General features: G+C 39.9%; 1 protein-coding gene across 2 annotated transcripts in view; it reads left to right on the forward strand.

Moving 5' to 3' along the window:
• LOC117970876 (collagen alpha-1(XI) chain-like) overlaps positions 1 to 15,124 on the forward strand; it is a 133,857-nt gene that overhangs the window by 31,503 nt on the left and 87,230 nt on the right. For both annotated transcript variants that reach the window (XM_059007210.1, XM_059007211.1), the window contains exon 5: positions 13,776 to 13,901. In XM_059007210.1, the coding sequence (XP_058863193.1) occupies positions 13,776 to 13,901 (126 nt within the window). The remainder of the gene's footprint in view (positions 1 to 13,775; positions 13,902 to 15,124) is intronic.

A 15,124-nucleotide genomic window follows, 5' to 3' on the forward strand; every position in this document is an offset into this window, starting at 1 on the left:
TTGGGAAGCTATTATGTTCTCTGTCTCACAAAGCAACTCTGATATAGTGCCAGATTAGGAGGCTTTTTAAAATTGTGAACCCAGTTTGGGTAATCTGCTGGGAGGCTTTGTTGCTCTTGTATTGTGGCTAAGGGGATAGAAGTTCACAGACTGTTCCCTGCGGAATAGCCCGGCTGTCTTGTAAAAAAGAGTTTGATAAAAGGTGAGTTTAGCAGAGTTTGAGTAACGCGCGAATGCTACGGTTGCTGTAAGGTATATTTCCTTCTGTGCAACACAGAGATATTCTGTTACTGTGGCTAAAATCGCTTTTCCTTTAAGGTAATGCACTTTTAGAAGAAATGTAGCTGCCATTGTTGGTTTGTGAAGTTAAAGCTGAAGGTGTTCTACCCACCCCCTGTGTATATAAAAAATATACAAATAAGAAATTACAAAATTATATCACAAAAGTCTACCGGAAGCCATAATAGTAGTACAGTATTTCATGTTAGATTTAGATTTTTCATTTTTTGTAATGGGAAACTACAAAGCGGTTTGCAATTCAATATTCAGCAGGTTTATTCAGCAGGTTTCATTCGACTCAATGAAGCAAAGTTTGTTCTTTCTAGAGGGTAAAACCTTTGGCCGTGGCAGTACAGTGTCACAACCGGAGCAAAGAGCAGAATTTATACTACCCTTGATGCAATTGGGGGGGTGAAATAGTTTCTGTTGTTCACGCCGTTACAGGATTTGAACCAGGTCGCGTGCATTGTACCGGGTTCACACCCACCCGATTTCGACAGCGCAGTTTTCTAGTAACCTGCTTAAAGGGGTGCGTGTTGTGGTTGGTGCAGTATCGGGGGGCAGTAAGTATCGTAACTGTTTGCACAGAGTTGGGCAGGGTTCTGCTTTTCAGCGGTCAGCCACAGCATACTGTTGTATCCAGTTGGATCCCGACTACACCACCCAGGATCTCTTCATGCTATACACACCACGTGAAGATTGAAGACGCCACTGAGGGAATATCACGACTGGAGCTCCAAGATTTTGGCCTGTGCATAAAGGAATTTTCTTTTTTGTTCGAGACGGTAAAGAAAATTGTTGCCACTGCCACCGGAAAGTAAAAGAATGAGCTCACTATACGGCCACTTTACTCAGCGAGGGGGCGAGCTGGAATGTTCCTACTGGGGTTGAATACAATAGTTAGATCAAAAGTAAAATAGCAGGGATAGTTTTACTTGGTGACCTCGTTGGTTAATTGGTCGCAGAATTAGGTTTGTATTGCAAGGAATTCAACATCTGTGCCTCATGATTACCCAGTGAAGGGAATGAAACAAGATTGCATTCATACATGGCCAAAAGTTTTGCATCACCCTATAGAATGAACTGATTTTGCTTCATAAAGTTGAATAAAACCTGCTGAATTACATACAGCTTTGTAGTTTTCCATATACTTAACAAAAAAAAAATTAACATTTTGAAATCTAACATGAAATACTACTGTGCTACTATTATGGCTTCCTTCCGGTAGACCTTGCGATATCATTTTGTAGTTTATTTGATTCCATGAAATAAAATATCTAAATTATGTTAATATCATTTTTTTTAAAATTATGTCTCAATCCTAAAATTCTAGGTGATGCTAAAGTTTTGGCTAGAGCTACAGAATTGTTGTGGCTGTGGCCGTAATGCAGCTAAAACCTTGATAAAACTAAGATAAAAAAAAACAAACTTTTATGCATTTGTATTTCATGGTTTTAAAAGTCTTTCTTTTTTCTTTAGCAATATCTCACATGGTACGGTTTACGTTGCCATGTGCTGTAATGAATGTCATTTCCCATCACTGTTATTTCTCAGAACAGAAAAACAGATGCGGCCTGATTGTAGCTACACTGACAACCCTAAGTACTTCTGTAGTATCTCAATTAATCCATCTAAAGAGAGCTGGGCTCATTATTTAGGGCAGTTTAACAAAGAAACAGCCCAGCAGAGCAAAAATAAAATACCTGTGCTGGAAGGCCTTGTGTGGACATGCCCTCTAAGTGTTGAATTTCATGTTTCTGCCAATTTGATGTATTTATACGGAGCTGTGTTTTTGTATTAAATTTCTCACTGCTGGACGATCCCTCATACTGGGAGCTGACTTCTGTTCTTGGTCGTAGTTCAAAAGCAGAAACAATGTCAGCACAGTTGGCTTGCTTTTGGTACAAAGAGGCCCCGGATTGTACGAAGCAAATAGGAGTAATTACTGAATTGTGTCACCCCCAGATCAAATGATTTGAAAATAATATTGAGCGAAACAGAATTAAGTTAAAGAAAACCAAGTCCATCAGCAAAACCATTCTAAAAGAAATGTTTTAACATGGGGAAACAATGAAGTGGCACTCATAACGATTCAGATGGGATTCAAAAGGGATTTTTAATTAAACAGTCAATCATTGTGAGAGACAAAGGAATTGGAACTGTATGATAAATTACAGCTCGCTTGAATTAGAAAGTTGGATACCCTGCCTGTAGTCCACCAATGTAGAGTTTGAATTTTTTTTTTCAATGGACTGTAATATGGATAATTGACAACTATTGCCAGAAAAAGAAACCATTAGCAGATCTGGTTCAAAATGCCGCTGCTACGAAACCTTATCAGATGTAAAAAAACATGATCACATTACCCCCTGTCGTGCCCAGCTGCACTGGCTACCTGTAAAGTTCAGGATTACTTTCAAAACTCTTCTCCTTTCCTACAAGGCCCTTCATCACACAGGTCCAGAGTATCTCTCCAACCTGTTGACCCGCTATGTCCCTGCACGCAAGGTCCTCTGACTCTGGCCTGCTTGTTATACCCAAGCAAAAGTGCACCACACTGGGAGAGCGCTCTTTTAGCTTCATGGCCCCACATGACTCACAGTCGCTCACTTCAAATCAACTCTCAAGACCCACTTGTTCTCTGTTGCTTTCAATGCTCTTTAAGCCTGATTTGTGTTATTAGCTGTTGTCTAAATTGCTATTTCAGGTTTTTCACTCAATTTTATTCGTATGATTCTGTATGACACAATGTTTAGAATTCATATCCTAGCCTTGTGTTTAATGTAGTATGCCTGTATTTAATGTATTTGCATTGCATTTTTTTACTGTTTGTATTTAATGTACTATGCCCTGTATTTCACTGTATTTAATGCATTATGCATTGTTCCTCACTATCTTGTAAAGCGCTTTGTGATGGTGGTCCACTATGAAAGGCGCTATATAAAATAAAGCTTTGATAGATCTGGCTGAATTCCTGGATAACAGTAGCAGCAATGAGACAGTTTTATCTAATGGTTCATACAGAAGCTATGCCACTAATTGCAAAGGAACCTAAATGTTGAATTACATCACCTCGAGCTGGGGGGGAAAGGATAGTGAAGTGTGACCCAAGCAAGCTCAAGCAAGCTTAAAACATGCATTCAAATTGATACACCTTCCATTACACAATATTCGGGAAGGAGTGGTGGGAATGGTAATGAAGCTAATGCAAGGATGGAGAACTCATTTAAAAAATCTAATAGAACGTACAGATTAAAAGTATTTGCATTTTGCAGACCTTGCTTTTGATGGGATCTACATATATAAATGTCAAATTGTATTTGTCCCATATTTGCAAAGGATCAATTATACAGTACAGTTCTCATTATGCAGCTGCATGGATATATATATATATATATATATATATATATATATATATATATATATATATATAAAGAAAAAGCTATTGTTTCATCAACTTTTAAGACGAAAAGCTTGGCAGCATATAAGCACTTTGTATAAGGATTATACAAATAGATACTGGTTTGGCGCACATCCAGTATAAAGCACTGCCAAGGGGGTTCACAAGGAAGATATATATCTGGGAATAATGGCGGCACCACAGTTTAACAACTTGGCTTCAACAGCATGGATACAAAGCTTCAGCAATCTTCCCTGGGACTGTGCTGTGGTATTGTGCATTCTGTTGGAAGCTGGTCAAGTCTGCTAGGAGATTCGGGGTTTCCCTGGCTGTATTTGTACTGCGCTGTATTTTTCTATTGAATTTCTCACTGCTGGACGATCCCTCATACTGGGAGCTGACTTCTGTTCTTGGTCGTAGTTCAAAAGCAGAAACAATGTCAGTTGGCAGATTTTGGTACAAAGAGAGGTCCCAGATTGTGTGAAGCAAATAGACGTAATTGCGGAATTGTTTCACCCCAGCTAAATGTTATCATGTATTTTATTTTTTGGCCATTTTGTGATGGGTTTTGGTGCCCATGAAGGGGTGTGACGTGTCAACACTATAGATGTATCTGCAGAATGTGAGCTTCATCATATTGCTCCACAAGATCACCTCATGGAGATCATCCTTTCTCCTGCTCTGGACTGGAGAAACCAGGGTTGGGGTCAGTTCCTGTTTTTCAATTCCAAATTTCAATTCCAATTCCTTTTATACTTCATTCCCAAGTCCAGTTCTAATTCCCACCCCCTTTCGATCAATTCCCATTCCAATTCCAAGTCCTTCAAAGGAATTCATTTAAAGAACTTGATATTGACATTTATCAAAGGGAAATGGATATGAAAAAGGAATTGGAAATTAAATTGGAATTGAAAAAAAATGAATTGACCTCATCCCTGGGACCATCCTTTCTCTTAGGGGGGGGGGAGGGAGGGAGTAGTTCAGTCGCCATGCCTCAAGCCTGCACTGTACTGGAGGGAGCACCTTTTCTCTTAGCGGATGAGAGAGGGAGAAGTTCAGTCTCTGTGCCTCAAGCCTGCCCTGGACTGGAAGGAACACCCTTTCTCTTAGGGGTTGAGGGAGGGAGCAGTTCAATCTCCATGCATTTCCAATCATTTGGCTGCTAACAGTTGTAGGTCCTTATCCCTTCCCAGTGCTCTCCAGAAACAGAACCAATTCTACAGATTAACTGATACATTTAGTGCACTTTTATGGTGCATCGTTGAGCATTGAGGGTAAACACACAAGATCTATTAAGATGCAATTGAAAATACCACAGGTGTTCACTTCTAATGCATGTGTGAAAAAACAGAAAAATAAAACACTGGCATGGTAATAACTCTAGATTAGTACAGCTCAGCGTGAAGTGTAATAAAATGTCAGAAAATGGGGCCCAAATTGGAAAAAAGAAGGAGAGTTAACTAACTGGTTTTGAATGCATGCACGGTAAATATCTGCAGAGCTTGCTTGTGAAGCACAGCACGCACAAAAGCACCTGCATTGTGTTTTATAAGTATTTAGATCATATGCACCCCAGGTGTCTCCCTATTATTGTTATTATTATTATTGTCCAAGGTGACTTACAGGTGTTACAGGGCAATACAAGGTTACAGTGCAAGAACAATATTTAAATACAGTGTAGTTTACAGTAAGTGCAAACACTACTAGAATACAATATGAGATAAGAAGTAACAAGTTAGGATTAAGGCAATGTGTATCTACAATGACATAATGGTAGTGCAATAGTGCATGCATCAGCTGAGCGTCCAGTAACGTGGTGCTGAGGTCAGGCAAGCCCAGTGCGTAGTAGTACCCAGCATGGACACAGTCTAAGCCCTGTGTCCATGCTGGGTAGTGGATGTGAAGTTAAAGACTGGTCTGCAGAACGGATGGGAGCCCAGAGGCTGTTTCATTGGAATATCAGTGTTAAAACTGACCATTACAACTATGTGAATCCTTGGTTGCTAAAGAGAGTTGGAGGCTTTGTCGTATGTCCTCTAATGCAGTACAGGCGGCTCAATTATGGCACATCACTATTACATCATATATTAATGAAACTGGGATGATTAAAACCAGAGACCATTTTTTGCCCGGGGGATTGGAGATATACACATCTAACCGTTTTTAAACAGGCTTTTTTTTTTTTTTTTGGGACTAAACTTGGAAGCATGTTATTTTAGTTTATATCATTAGAGGCTAAATCACATTTTCTCCTAGAATCTAGGGTCAAAAGTCTGAGTAAGCAGTGGCAAAAATGACCATGTTCGCAATCATTCACACAACAGAATTCATAAACGACTGCAGGAAAACGAGATCATGCAGAGGAAACCACATTCTACTGTACAGAACAGTTTTTCTCTCCTTTCTTTAATGGGTCATTTCGTGAGGTTTATTTTACTCCTGAGAGATTTAGATACGAATTAGGCTTTTGTTTCCAAGCTAATTTAAAGATGAAAGACTATTTCGATATTCATTTATATTTTGAAAGAATATTCAAACATAAAAAAAACATGTTTGTTCCATCGGAGGCTGTGTGGTTCGGTGGTTAAACAAAAGGGCTAGTAAGCAGGAGGTTCAAATCCCGGCTCACTCACTGACTCATTGTGTGACCCTGAGCAAGTCACTTAACCTTCTTGTGCTCCGTCCTTCGGGTCAGACGTTGTTGTAAGTGACTCTGCAGCTGATGCATAGTTCACACACCCTAGTCTCTGTAAGTTGCCTTGGATAAAGGCGTCTGCTAAATAAACAAATAATAATAATAAAATCATATTTAACAAATGTTGGGGTTCAACTCCTGACTGCAGTGACTGTACTGGTTTGGAAATAAAGTGGGGGTCTAGGATGACGAGCCCTGTCACCTATCTGTAACCTTTTCTAATTGGAATACCTCCTTAATGCATTGATGTAAATCAGGGGTATCCAATCACAATCCTGGAGGTGCCATTCCACTCCAGGTTTGTTTAACAGGTACAGTTGTATAAGTAACTACTGCAGGGTCTAGGTAGAGGTAGGTTTAATTGGTTCAATCAAACAATTTAGAACAGGGTTGGAACAAAGACCAGGACTGGAAGAGCCAACTTTGGCCACCCCTGTATGTTCAGCCTACAGACGTGAACATACAGACCAGGTGCAGTCTTTGATACACACCTGCCTCAGTTAAACCACATTGAATAATTGATTGGACCACCAATCGAGTCCCACATTTTACTCCATTCAGTCCACATTCTCACATGGAAATGATGCATTTTCAACTTGTGGACACCCCAGCTGTAAGTTAATGCATCTGAAGAGTTTTATTTGTCGTCTGCAGTGGAGATCAGTAAAAGAAAAAAGGGGACCAGTGATGCTAAAATAAGGTTCAAAATAGATTATTTTAGGGTAAAATATTCTGATTGTCACACTACGAATCTTTAAATGGAGTTCAGGTTGCATTGCCTGTGTTTAGTCCTTGGACTAGCTGGGTTTGGTGTAACTTTCCATTGCTTAGATGACCTCTGTGCATTATCCCTGCCCACTTGCATGTGAGTCAGTGTGGGGTTTCAGAGCGAATTGTACAACGACTTGGGAAACAGTGCGAATTAGAGGAAAAGTAATAGCAAGCAGAGTATTATTTTTGTAAAGAAAAAGCGAGTTGTTTGAATGACTCAGACAAGCTTTCTCAGCCCCCCCAAGAGAAATGGCTTATCGCTCATTTTGATCTCCTTCATCATCCCCGTTTAAAATTATTTAACGGAAGCCTTTGCAGATTGCAGACAGAGATCTGCTGAACATGTGTAGCTTTTACTCTTGGGGACACTTGAAAAAATGATTTGGCAACGTTTAGACTAGAAGTCTACCTCGACATCTTTAACAAGCGTATTCTCGAGAGTTAAAATGGAAGAGTCGGTCAAGTTTCTTTCAAGTGTTACTGTAAAGTGTTTACATGTGTACTACCGATTAAAAAAGGGATTGATTTTGCATTGAAAGACACGTCTCCTTCTTCCATGTATCTCCTTTTTAGTTTCTCAGCCTATTTGATAAAGTGTTATCTTTCATGTATTCCTGTCCTTCCCCTTATGAAAGTGTGTCATACTAAAAACATAGCAAAGTAGAATAATGCACAGTGAAAGCATTGCAAAGCATAGGTAAGCATTGTAAAGCCGAAAGACGTATGGTAAAGCATATTAAAAAAAGGATGGCAAACTTTGGTAAATGCATAGGATAGCTATGGGAAAAGCATGAGGAAACTGCAGATTTACTTTGGTAAACTTTTGTATTATTATTATTATTTATTTTTTAGCAGACGCTCTTATCCAGGACGACTTACAATTGTTACAAGATATCACATTATTTTTTACGTACAATTACCCATTTATACAGTTGGGTTTTTACTGGAGCAATCTAGGTAAGGTTCCTTGCTCAAGGGTACAGCAGCAGTGACCCCCACCTGGAATTGAACCCATGGTGAAGAGTCCGGAGCCCTAACCACTACTCCACACTGCTGCCCCTATAATCATTCTACTGATATATCTCATCATATTAATTACAAAAAGAACAAAAGGATTAACTATTATATTAGAATGGAAATGGAAATGGAAACAGCCATTCACAGTCCCTTCATCACTGTTGATTAAGGGATTAAAGGAACATCTGTAATGTAGAATTAGAACACTTTCTAATGGAGAGTTAGATAGATAGATAACAAAGACAGAATTATACAATTGAAGGCAAATGTAAAAGGGGGGCACTCAGATGATCAATTATTAGATATCATTTACTTTTAATTAGTAATAAAATAATAATAATAATCTCCCTATTTTGATCAGAGGCAGTAAAGAGTTCTCATACTTTGCAGCTTTGCACATCTCTAATTACAGTGTCAGTCTGTGTTAGCCCAAGGAATCCCACTTTGGCATCGCACGCTGATGCCAAGCTGGGTAGCAACTAGGGATGTTAATAGTTTATAGTTTAACCGAGTCTGCAAATTAAACTGAATCTAGATGCTCTACTAGCAACTTACAATTGCTCTACAGAGTATAAAAGATGAATGCTCCAGGGAAAGATGTCAAAGGGCTAAATTCTCAAAGCTGCTTAGTCCGATTTGTCATTAGCACAGATTTTTTTGCAGAAAGGAGCAACACACCCAATAAAAGTTAGCAAACCAGAAATAAACTACTAAGACATTTATTCAGGGGCTTGAATGAAGTATTAAGTTGTTTCTTATTCGTTTTAGATATTTAATTGGTGTGTTTTTTTTTCATTCAGAAAACAGTTATGCTCGTGACAATCTGGAGTAAACAGCTTTGAGAATCTCGTCCAAAGGGACGTAGAAAAATACCTGACAAATGCATAAAATACAGAAAGTAGATTTTTCATTACATTTTCTTCCATTGCTTTATATGGGGAAAAAATGGTATCCTCATAGAAGGTCGTCATGCATTTGCATCTTCCATATGTCCCCATATAAAGACTAGAAGACTTTTTTTTTTATCTGTCCCCATATGAAGTCGCCATGCATGAAAGGGTTAAAACCATTGCTTACCTATAATGGCCGGCTGCCTTACTGGACAGATAGGGGGCACTGGGACATCACCGCCCTTCCACCATTGTTCTGACCCTTTAACTAAAATGCATTATACAGGAAATTGTAAACAGAGAGCTGTCTATTGATCTCCTAGGGGGCTAGACAAATCACATCTGTAATCGCTCTAATCCTTAACCTCTTGCTTGCTTACAGTATTTATTTATAGAAGCTGTTTGCTGCCACACCGGTTGTGTAAGGTCACACAGTTAAGAGCGTGAGTCAGTGTCTGAACAGCGGATGTTTTGTCTTGTAATGCTGCTCTGAGAGAGAGAGAGAGAGAGAGAGAGAGAGAGAGAGAGAGAGAGAGAGAGAGAGAGAGAGAGAGAGAGAGAGAGAGAGAGAGAGAGAGAGAGAGAGAGAGAAACCTTTAACGGTGCAGTGCCTGAGTCTGTTTTACAAGGTATATTACAAGGTTTTTACCTTTTTAAGCCTGTTTGAAGATATCAGTTCTGCATGTACAGCTCTGGCCAGATGTTTTGCATCACCCAATTGAATGAACTTATTTCACTTTTGCGATATCATTTTGTAGTTTAGTGTGAAATATTATTATTAGTGTCTATAGCACTGGCCATGTTTATAACCTCCTAATGTTGCAAGTAGCAGCAGGAGCACGACCTCACAGTGACTGGTCAAGAAACTACTGGGCAGGAAGGTCAGCGTGACTGACCCCCACACTGTTCAGCCACCATTAGCGGAGCAGACAAGGGCCTGTTTATAGAACTCATCTCAGATACCAGAGAGGGGGTGCAGTTTGGGGGAGATCGTTCCCAACACTAAAAAACAAACTTTGGGGAATGTAAACAAACTGGGCTGTCAGCAACGTCTGTGTTTTTCCTGACAACGCAGAGGGCACAGAAGGCTAAACTGTGGAAAAATCTTGTTTACAGACGACAAGGAACTTCAGTGTAACACAATTAAAAAATAATTTAAAAAAAAAACATCAGTGGATAATAGAGACATAGCAACCATGAGTTGAACGGGAGGGCAAGTTTGACTAACAATAATACAGTCTGTTATATTGCAAATAACACAGCAAAGAGCTACCATATTAAAGAGAGATCAAAATCATTTTTACCGGAACAGTTGCGGTGGTTTTTCAGTACTTTAGTAGAATATGTTTTAGTAAAATGATTTGCAAGAGTTAAATGTAGTAAACAGGATTTGCTAAAACTACTCCACAGTGTGGGGTCTTTTTTAAAACATTTTCTTTTTACCCCACTCATTTTTCACAGTGCTTGAATCAGCTCACAAACTCAAACTCCTACACCCCCTGCCAACGATACAGTGCAATAAAAATGCTTTGAACGAGAGTTCTACAGCTGTGCAAATTCACATAAAATTAGTCTCCAAGCTTGCAGCCCAGCCCTTATTAAGCTGAACAGAGGAGTTATCTAGCAGCTTTGTGCTTTAGCAGTCTGAATGAAGGCATCTTTCATCACTAACAAGCGTGTATACGTAACTGTGTAAACAGCCAGTGGGTGCCTGCCAGAGGAATCATTTGTTCAAACGCTGGGGGACAGAAAAGCACAACCGATGCAACGCAGTACAGCACTACAGCGTCTCCTTGAATTGGACATGATGCTGAACCATCGGGATTCTTTGAGACCCGACTTGAGTAGCACTGATTGTGCTGAACGGCCCTGCTCACTCTTTCACAACATTAGAAATGAACCACAACAGCCCTGAAGTGCATTTCTCAAGTTGTTTATTTCAATGTGTTTTTGCCTTTTAAGGAAAAGAAGCAATGCTAATTGACACTTTGCACTTTTATATATGAGTTCAGCTGGAAAACAGTGCAGCTCAGCTGGCATGCGGAAACTGCAAATTATAAGGCAGCACTGGTCCAGATATGGGAGCTTAATAATTTGGAGCTAAAAATATATATATTTTAAAAATTGGTCCTAAACCATTAACCATTGTCAAATATATGCACATCACATACAGCTGTCATGTTTATACAGTAGGATGCTGCAGTTGAAGGTTATATATTTCATATAGCAGGGGTGGCCAACCCTGATCCTGGAGAGGCGCAGGGTCTTCTGGTTTTCGTTCCACCCGAGTTCTCAATTACTGAACTGAACCAATTATTTTCTTAATTGGTCAACATTAACAGTTTTCCCAGGTCTTTACCCATTGATGATTTAAAGATACCCAGAAAACCTGCAGGATTGTGGCTCTCCAGGACCAGGGTTGGCCAGCCCTGTATTGGTTGGTATGTCTGTGACTGGCTATAGCTGCTGTCAGGCACCATGGGAACTTCCACTAGTTTTAATCCTGACCCCAGCACCACCTGCACTTGCCTTAGACTTCTCTCAATCAGAAACTGCAAATCATACAAATCTTGTTTTTAGTAATGTGTTTGACTCACCAAATACTTTATTGCTGTATTGCGCCAGATTTAACACAAGCCTTACTGAGGTAGAAAGATATGGGGAGTGAATAAGCCAGCAGCTGTATTTCTCTTTCAAAGAGCATCACAATCTTTGATCAGCAATGGGAAACGGAGATGGAACACTTGAAAGAGATTTAAAGGCAAGGGGGTTTTAGCCTCAACAGTGCTTTTTTTTTACATCTTTCCTTTTTGTTGGGAGGTAGGACTGTATCAGGTATCAGGCATTAAGAGATTATGATTTTGGCTTTGAGCCGTAAAGCCTGTTTCTCTTGAATGTTAAAAAAAAAAAAGAAAAGTTATTTTCTTAGTGCTGTTCTGTCTTGGTTGCCACAGTGTTTGACCACCTGAATGCGATGAGAGAATGTGTCTGTTTACTGAGCTCTCCCAGTGTGTTTTACAGACAGCAGGATTGTGATTTATGAAGCAGTCATTAATCACCAACGATTGCGCATTGAGCACCACACCCCTTTCCCAGTGGGAACAGGAAGACACAGGAAACTAAACAGTAAATGACAGTGACACGTACCAGGCAGCCCTTCAAATATGCTGATGCCATGTGCAGTGGTTCTGTAGCTGTTGTATCGATGGAAGTAACTTGGATACAGATCAAAGACAGGACAGTGATGGACAATCTACAGTTTTTCTCAAGTCAGAATTCTCAGTCGGGTCAGCTTCAGGAAAGATCAGAGAATGTGGTCTGTTGAGATTCAAACCTTACTTGCATTGTGCAGCGGGGGAGCGCAGGATGAGACACACAGCTTGGACAGCGCCAGTTCGCGTCCAGGCTCTGCAAAGAGGCCGAACTTTGCTGGGGACCCCGAGGGGGGCGTCACATTGGCTCTGACGCTCCCGGGGACGGGGGATGGGAAACCGACAGGGATTGCTTCTTCTCATTGAGCAACATCGAACCCTACTGGCGAGACACTGAGCACATTCAGAGCGGATAAGAAGCAGGGCTGATCTCTGTTCTCCAGGATTGGTAGCCCCGCCCACACATAATTCACTCACCTTAAAAGCGATTCTGGCTTTAGGCTTGTGAGATCGGAGGACGCTCACACGCCCTTGGAACATCCGTGCTGTGTGGGGACTGAAAAAAAACATAATTGGACATTCTAAATTGGGGAAAAATAAATAATTTCACTAACAGCTGTCGTACAGCATGTATTTAAATGTAATGTTTATATAAAGCAGGTACAAGTTGACATGGTAAACATTTATCAGGGAAGATTTGCTTTGCTTTCTTTTTCAGCATTTCAAAAGCGTACGAAAAAAGCATTCAAGCTGATTCACGCACATTATTACGACTTACCTGGGACTCGTTTTACCGAATCCAGTTTAAAGGCCAACACGAAAGCAACCATGAATAAATCTCTAAACGCTCGACGAATCGCTTTGACGACAGTGAGGCGAAATAAAAAAAACTAAAGTCCTTACACATTACAAAAGAAAACATTTGGAAGCATTTGTCATTGAATTTATTTCTCCAACGTTCCTTTAAGTATTTCTAAATTCAGCACCATCGAGCGTTTTAAAATTCTGAATGAACAACTATGACTTTTTTTTTTACTCCATATTGATTGTGTTTGATGTTTTTTGCTGTGGTGGTGTGTGTCTCTTGCAAGGTCATCATTGGAAATGAGAATTAGTTCTCTGTTGACTCATCTGGATAAATAAAGGTTTTGATTGATTGATTGATTGATTGAACAAAGACAAATGTTTTCTTTTGGAGGCTTGGTGGTCTAGTGGTTTAAGAAAAGGGCTTGATAGCAGGAGGTACCCGGTTCAAATCCCGGCTCAGCCACTGACTCACTGCGTGTGACCCTGAGCAAGTCACTTCACCTCCTTGTGCTCCGTCCTTCGGATGAGACGTAAAACCCTATTGTAAGTGACTCTGCGGCAGTTGTTGATGCATAGCTCACCCCCTAGTCTCTGTAAGTCGCTTTGAATAAAAGCGTCTACTAAATGATTAAATAATAATAATAACAAAGACGTGTCTTTACTTGTACAGCACTCAGATCTCGAATAAAATCATTTCTTCGTTTGAAATGATTTCTTTAGGCTCCTGCAGAGCGCTGATTGCTGCGTTTTCTTGCTCTTTGCAGGGAGATATTCAGCAGCTGTTGATTCTAGAGGACCCCAAGGCAGCTGCTGAATACTGTGAGCACTACATTCCTGACTGTGATGCTGCCCTGCCCTACACCCTACAGGCAGAGGACCCCGAACCAGAGGTGAGAGGACTGCCAAGCTCCACTGAGCAAGCGCAGAGTGGGAACAAGGAGCCCTCAAACTACTTTCAAATAAAAAACAAGAAAGAAAAAGGACCGTCTCTACAGTTATAACCAAAAGTTTTGCATCACCCTATAGAATTTTAGGATTGAGACATAATTGAAAAACCACTATATCAGCATAATTTAGATCTTTTATTTAAGATCATGTAATAAAAAAATAAAAAAAGTCTATCACAAGCCGTAATAGTAGTGCAGTATTCCATGTTAGATTTCGAAATGTGTTATTCAGCAGGTGTTATTCAACTTTATAATTCTATAGGGTGATACAAAACTTTTAGCTGTATATGGCGGGGTATTCCATATCTTACGATGAAGGCTATTTGTTTTAGGCTGTGTGTTTCTTCCTATACTTCAACAATTATTTTTATTTTCTCTACAGCATCCAGTATTTACACTAACCTCGCACTTTCCTGGTGTTGTCTTATAACTGCTTTCTTTTCAGGAGTTTACAAGGATTGCAGTTATGAAGTGTTTCTCTCCAAAAACCGTATGGAAGAAAAGTTCTTCCATTTTAAAGATTTCATTCTGGTTGTGTGTGTGACTTTTGCTAATTGTCATTTATATGTCTGTCTATCTGGGCGCGATAAAAACTGTGCATCTTATAACATTTAGCAACTTAGGATGTTAAACGTTTAGTTACAATTCTAGCCAAGGGTAAAACGTTTAATATTTTGCCTAAACGACTTTCTAGAAATATGCAGGTTATATATGGATGTCAGCCTAGTGTACAGTGTAGGCCAATTTGTTTCACATTCAGTATTTCCATATACAATTAAACGCTGTATGCAAGCAGTCTTATACACAGGTACAAGATTGGTTTTGAACATTTCCAATATGTTCAAGTTGAAACGTTCAGGAAATGCAGCGGTATAGGGGGATGGCAAAGCATTATGTGGCATGCTTGCTGTGGTCATGTGATGCATCATGTGATGCTGCCCCTATGCCCTCTTGCTTGCTGTCCGTGGTTTCTTGCTGCTGCACTTGAAATTCCACTGGTGCACAAATCCGGTTCTTGAGGTAAACACATCAGTGATTAAGACCTGGAAGGAGGTCAGATTGATTCAATGAAGTACAGGTTACAGGTGGAACACAGACCAAAGACCAGGAGGGTCTTTTTAGTTGTTGATTATCCTGCATTTAACGACTATGTTTCCTATTCAGGA

Source organism: Acipenser ruthenus, chromosome 34, assembly GCF_902713425.1.
Source record: "Acipenser ruthenus chromosome 34, fAciRut3.2 maternal haplotype, whole genome shotgun sequence".
Taxonomy (NCBI): domain Eukaryota; kingdom Metazoa; phylum Chordata; class Actinopteri; order Acipenseriformes; family Acipenseridae; genus Acipenser; species Acipenser ruthenus.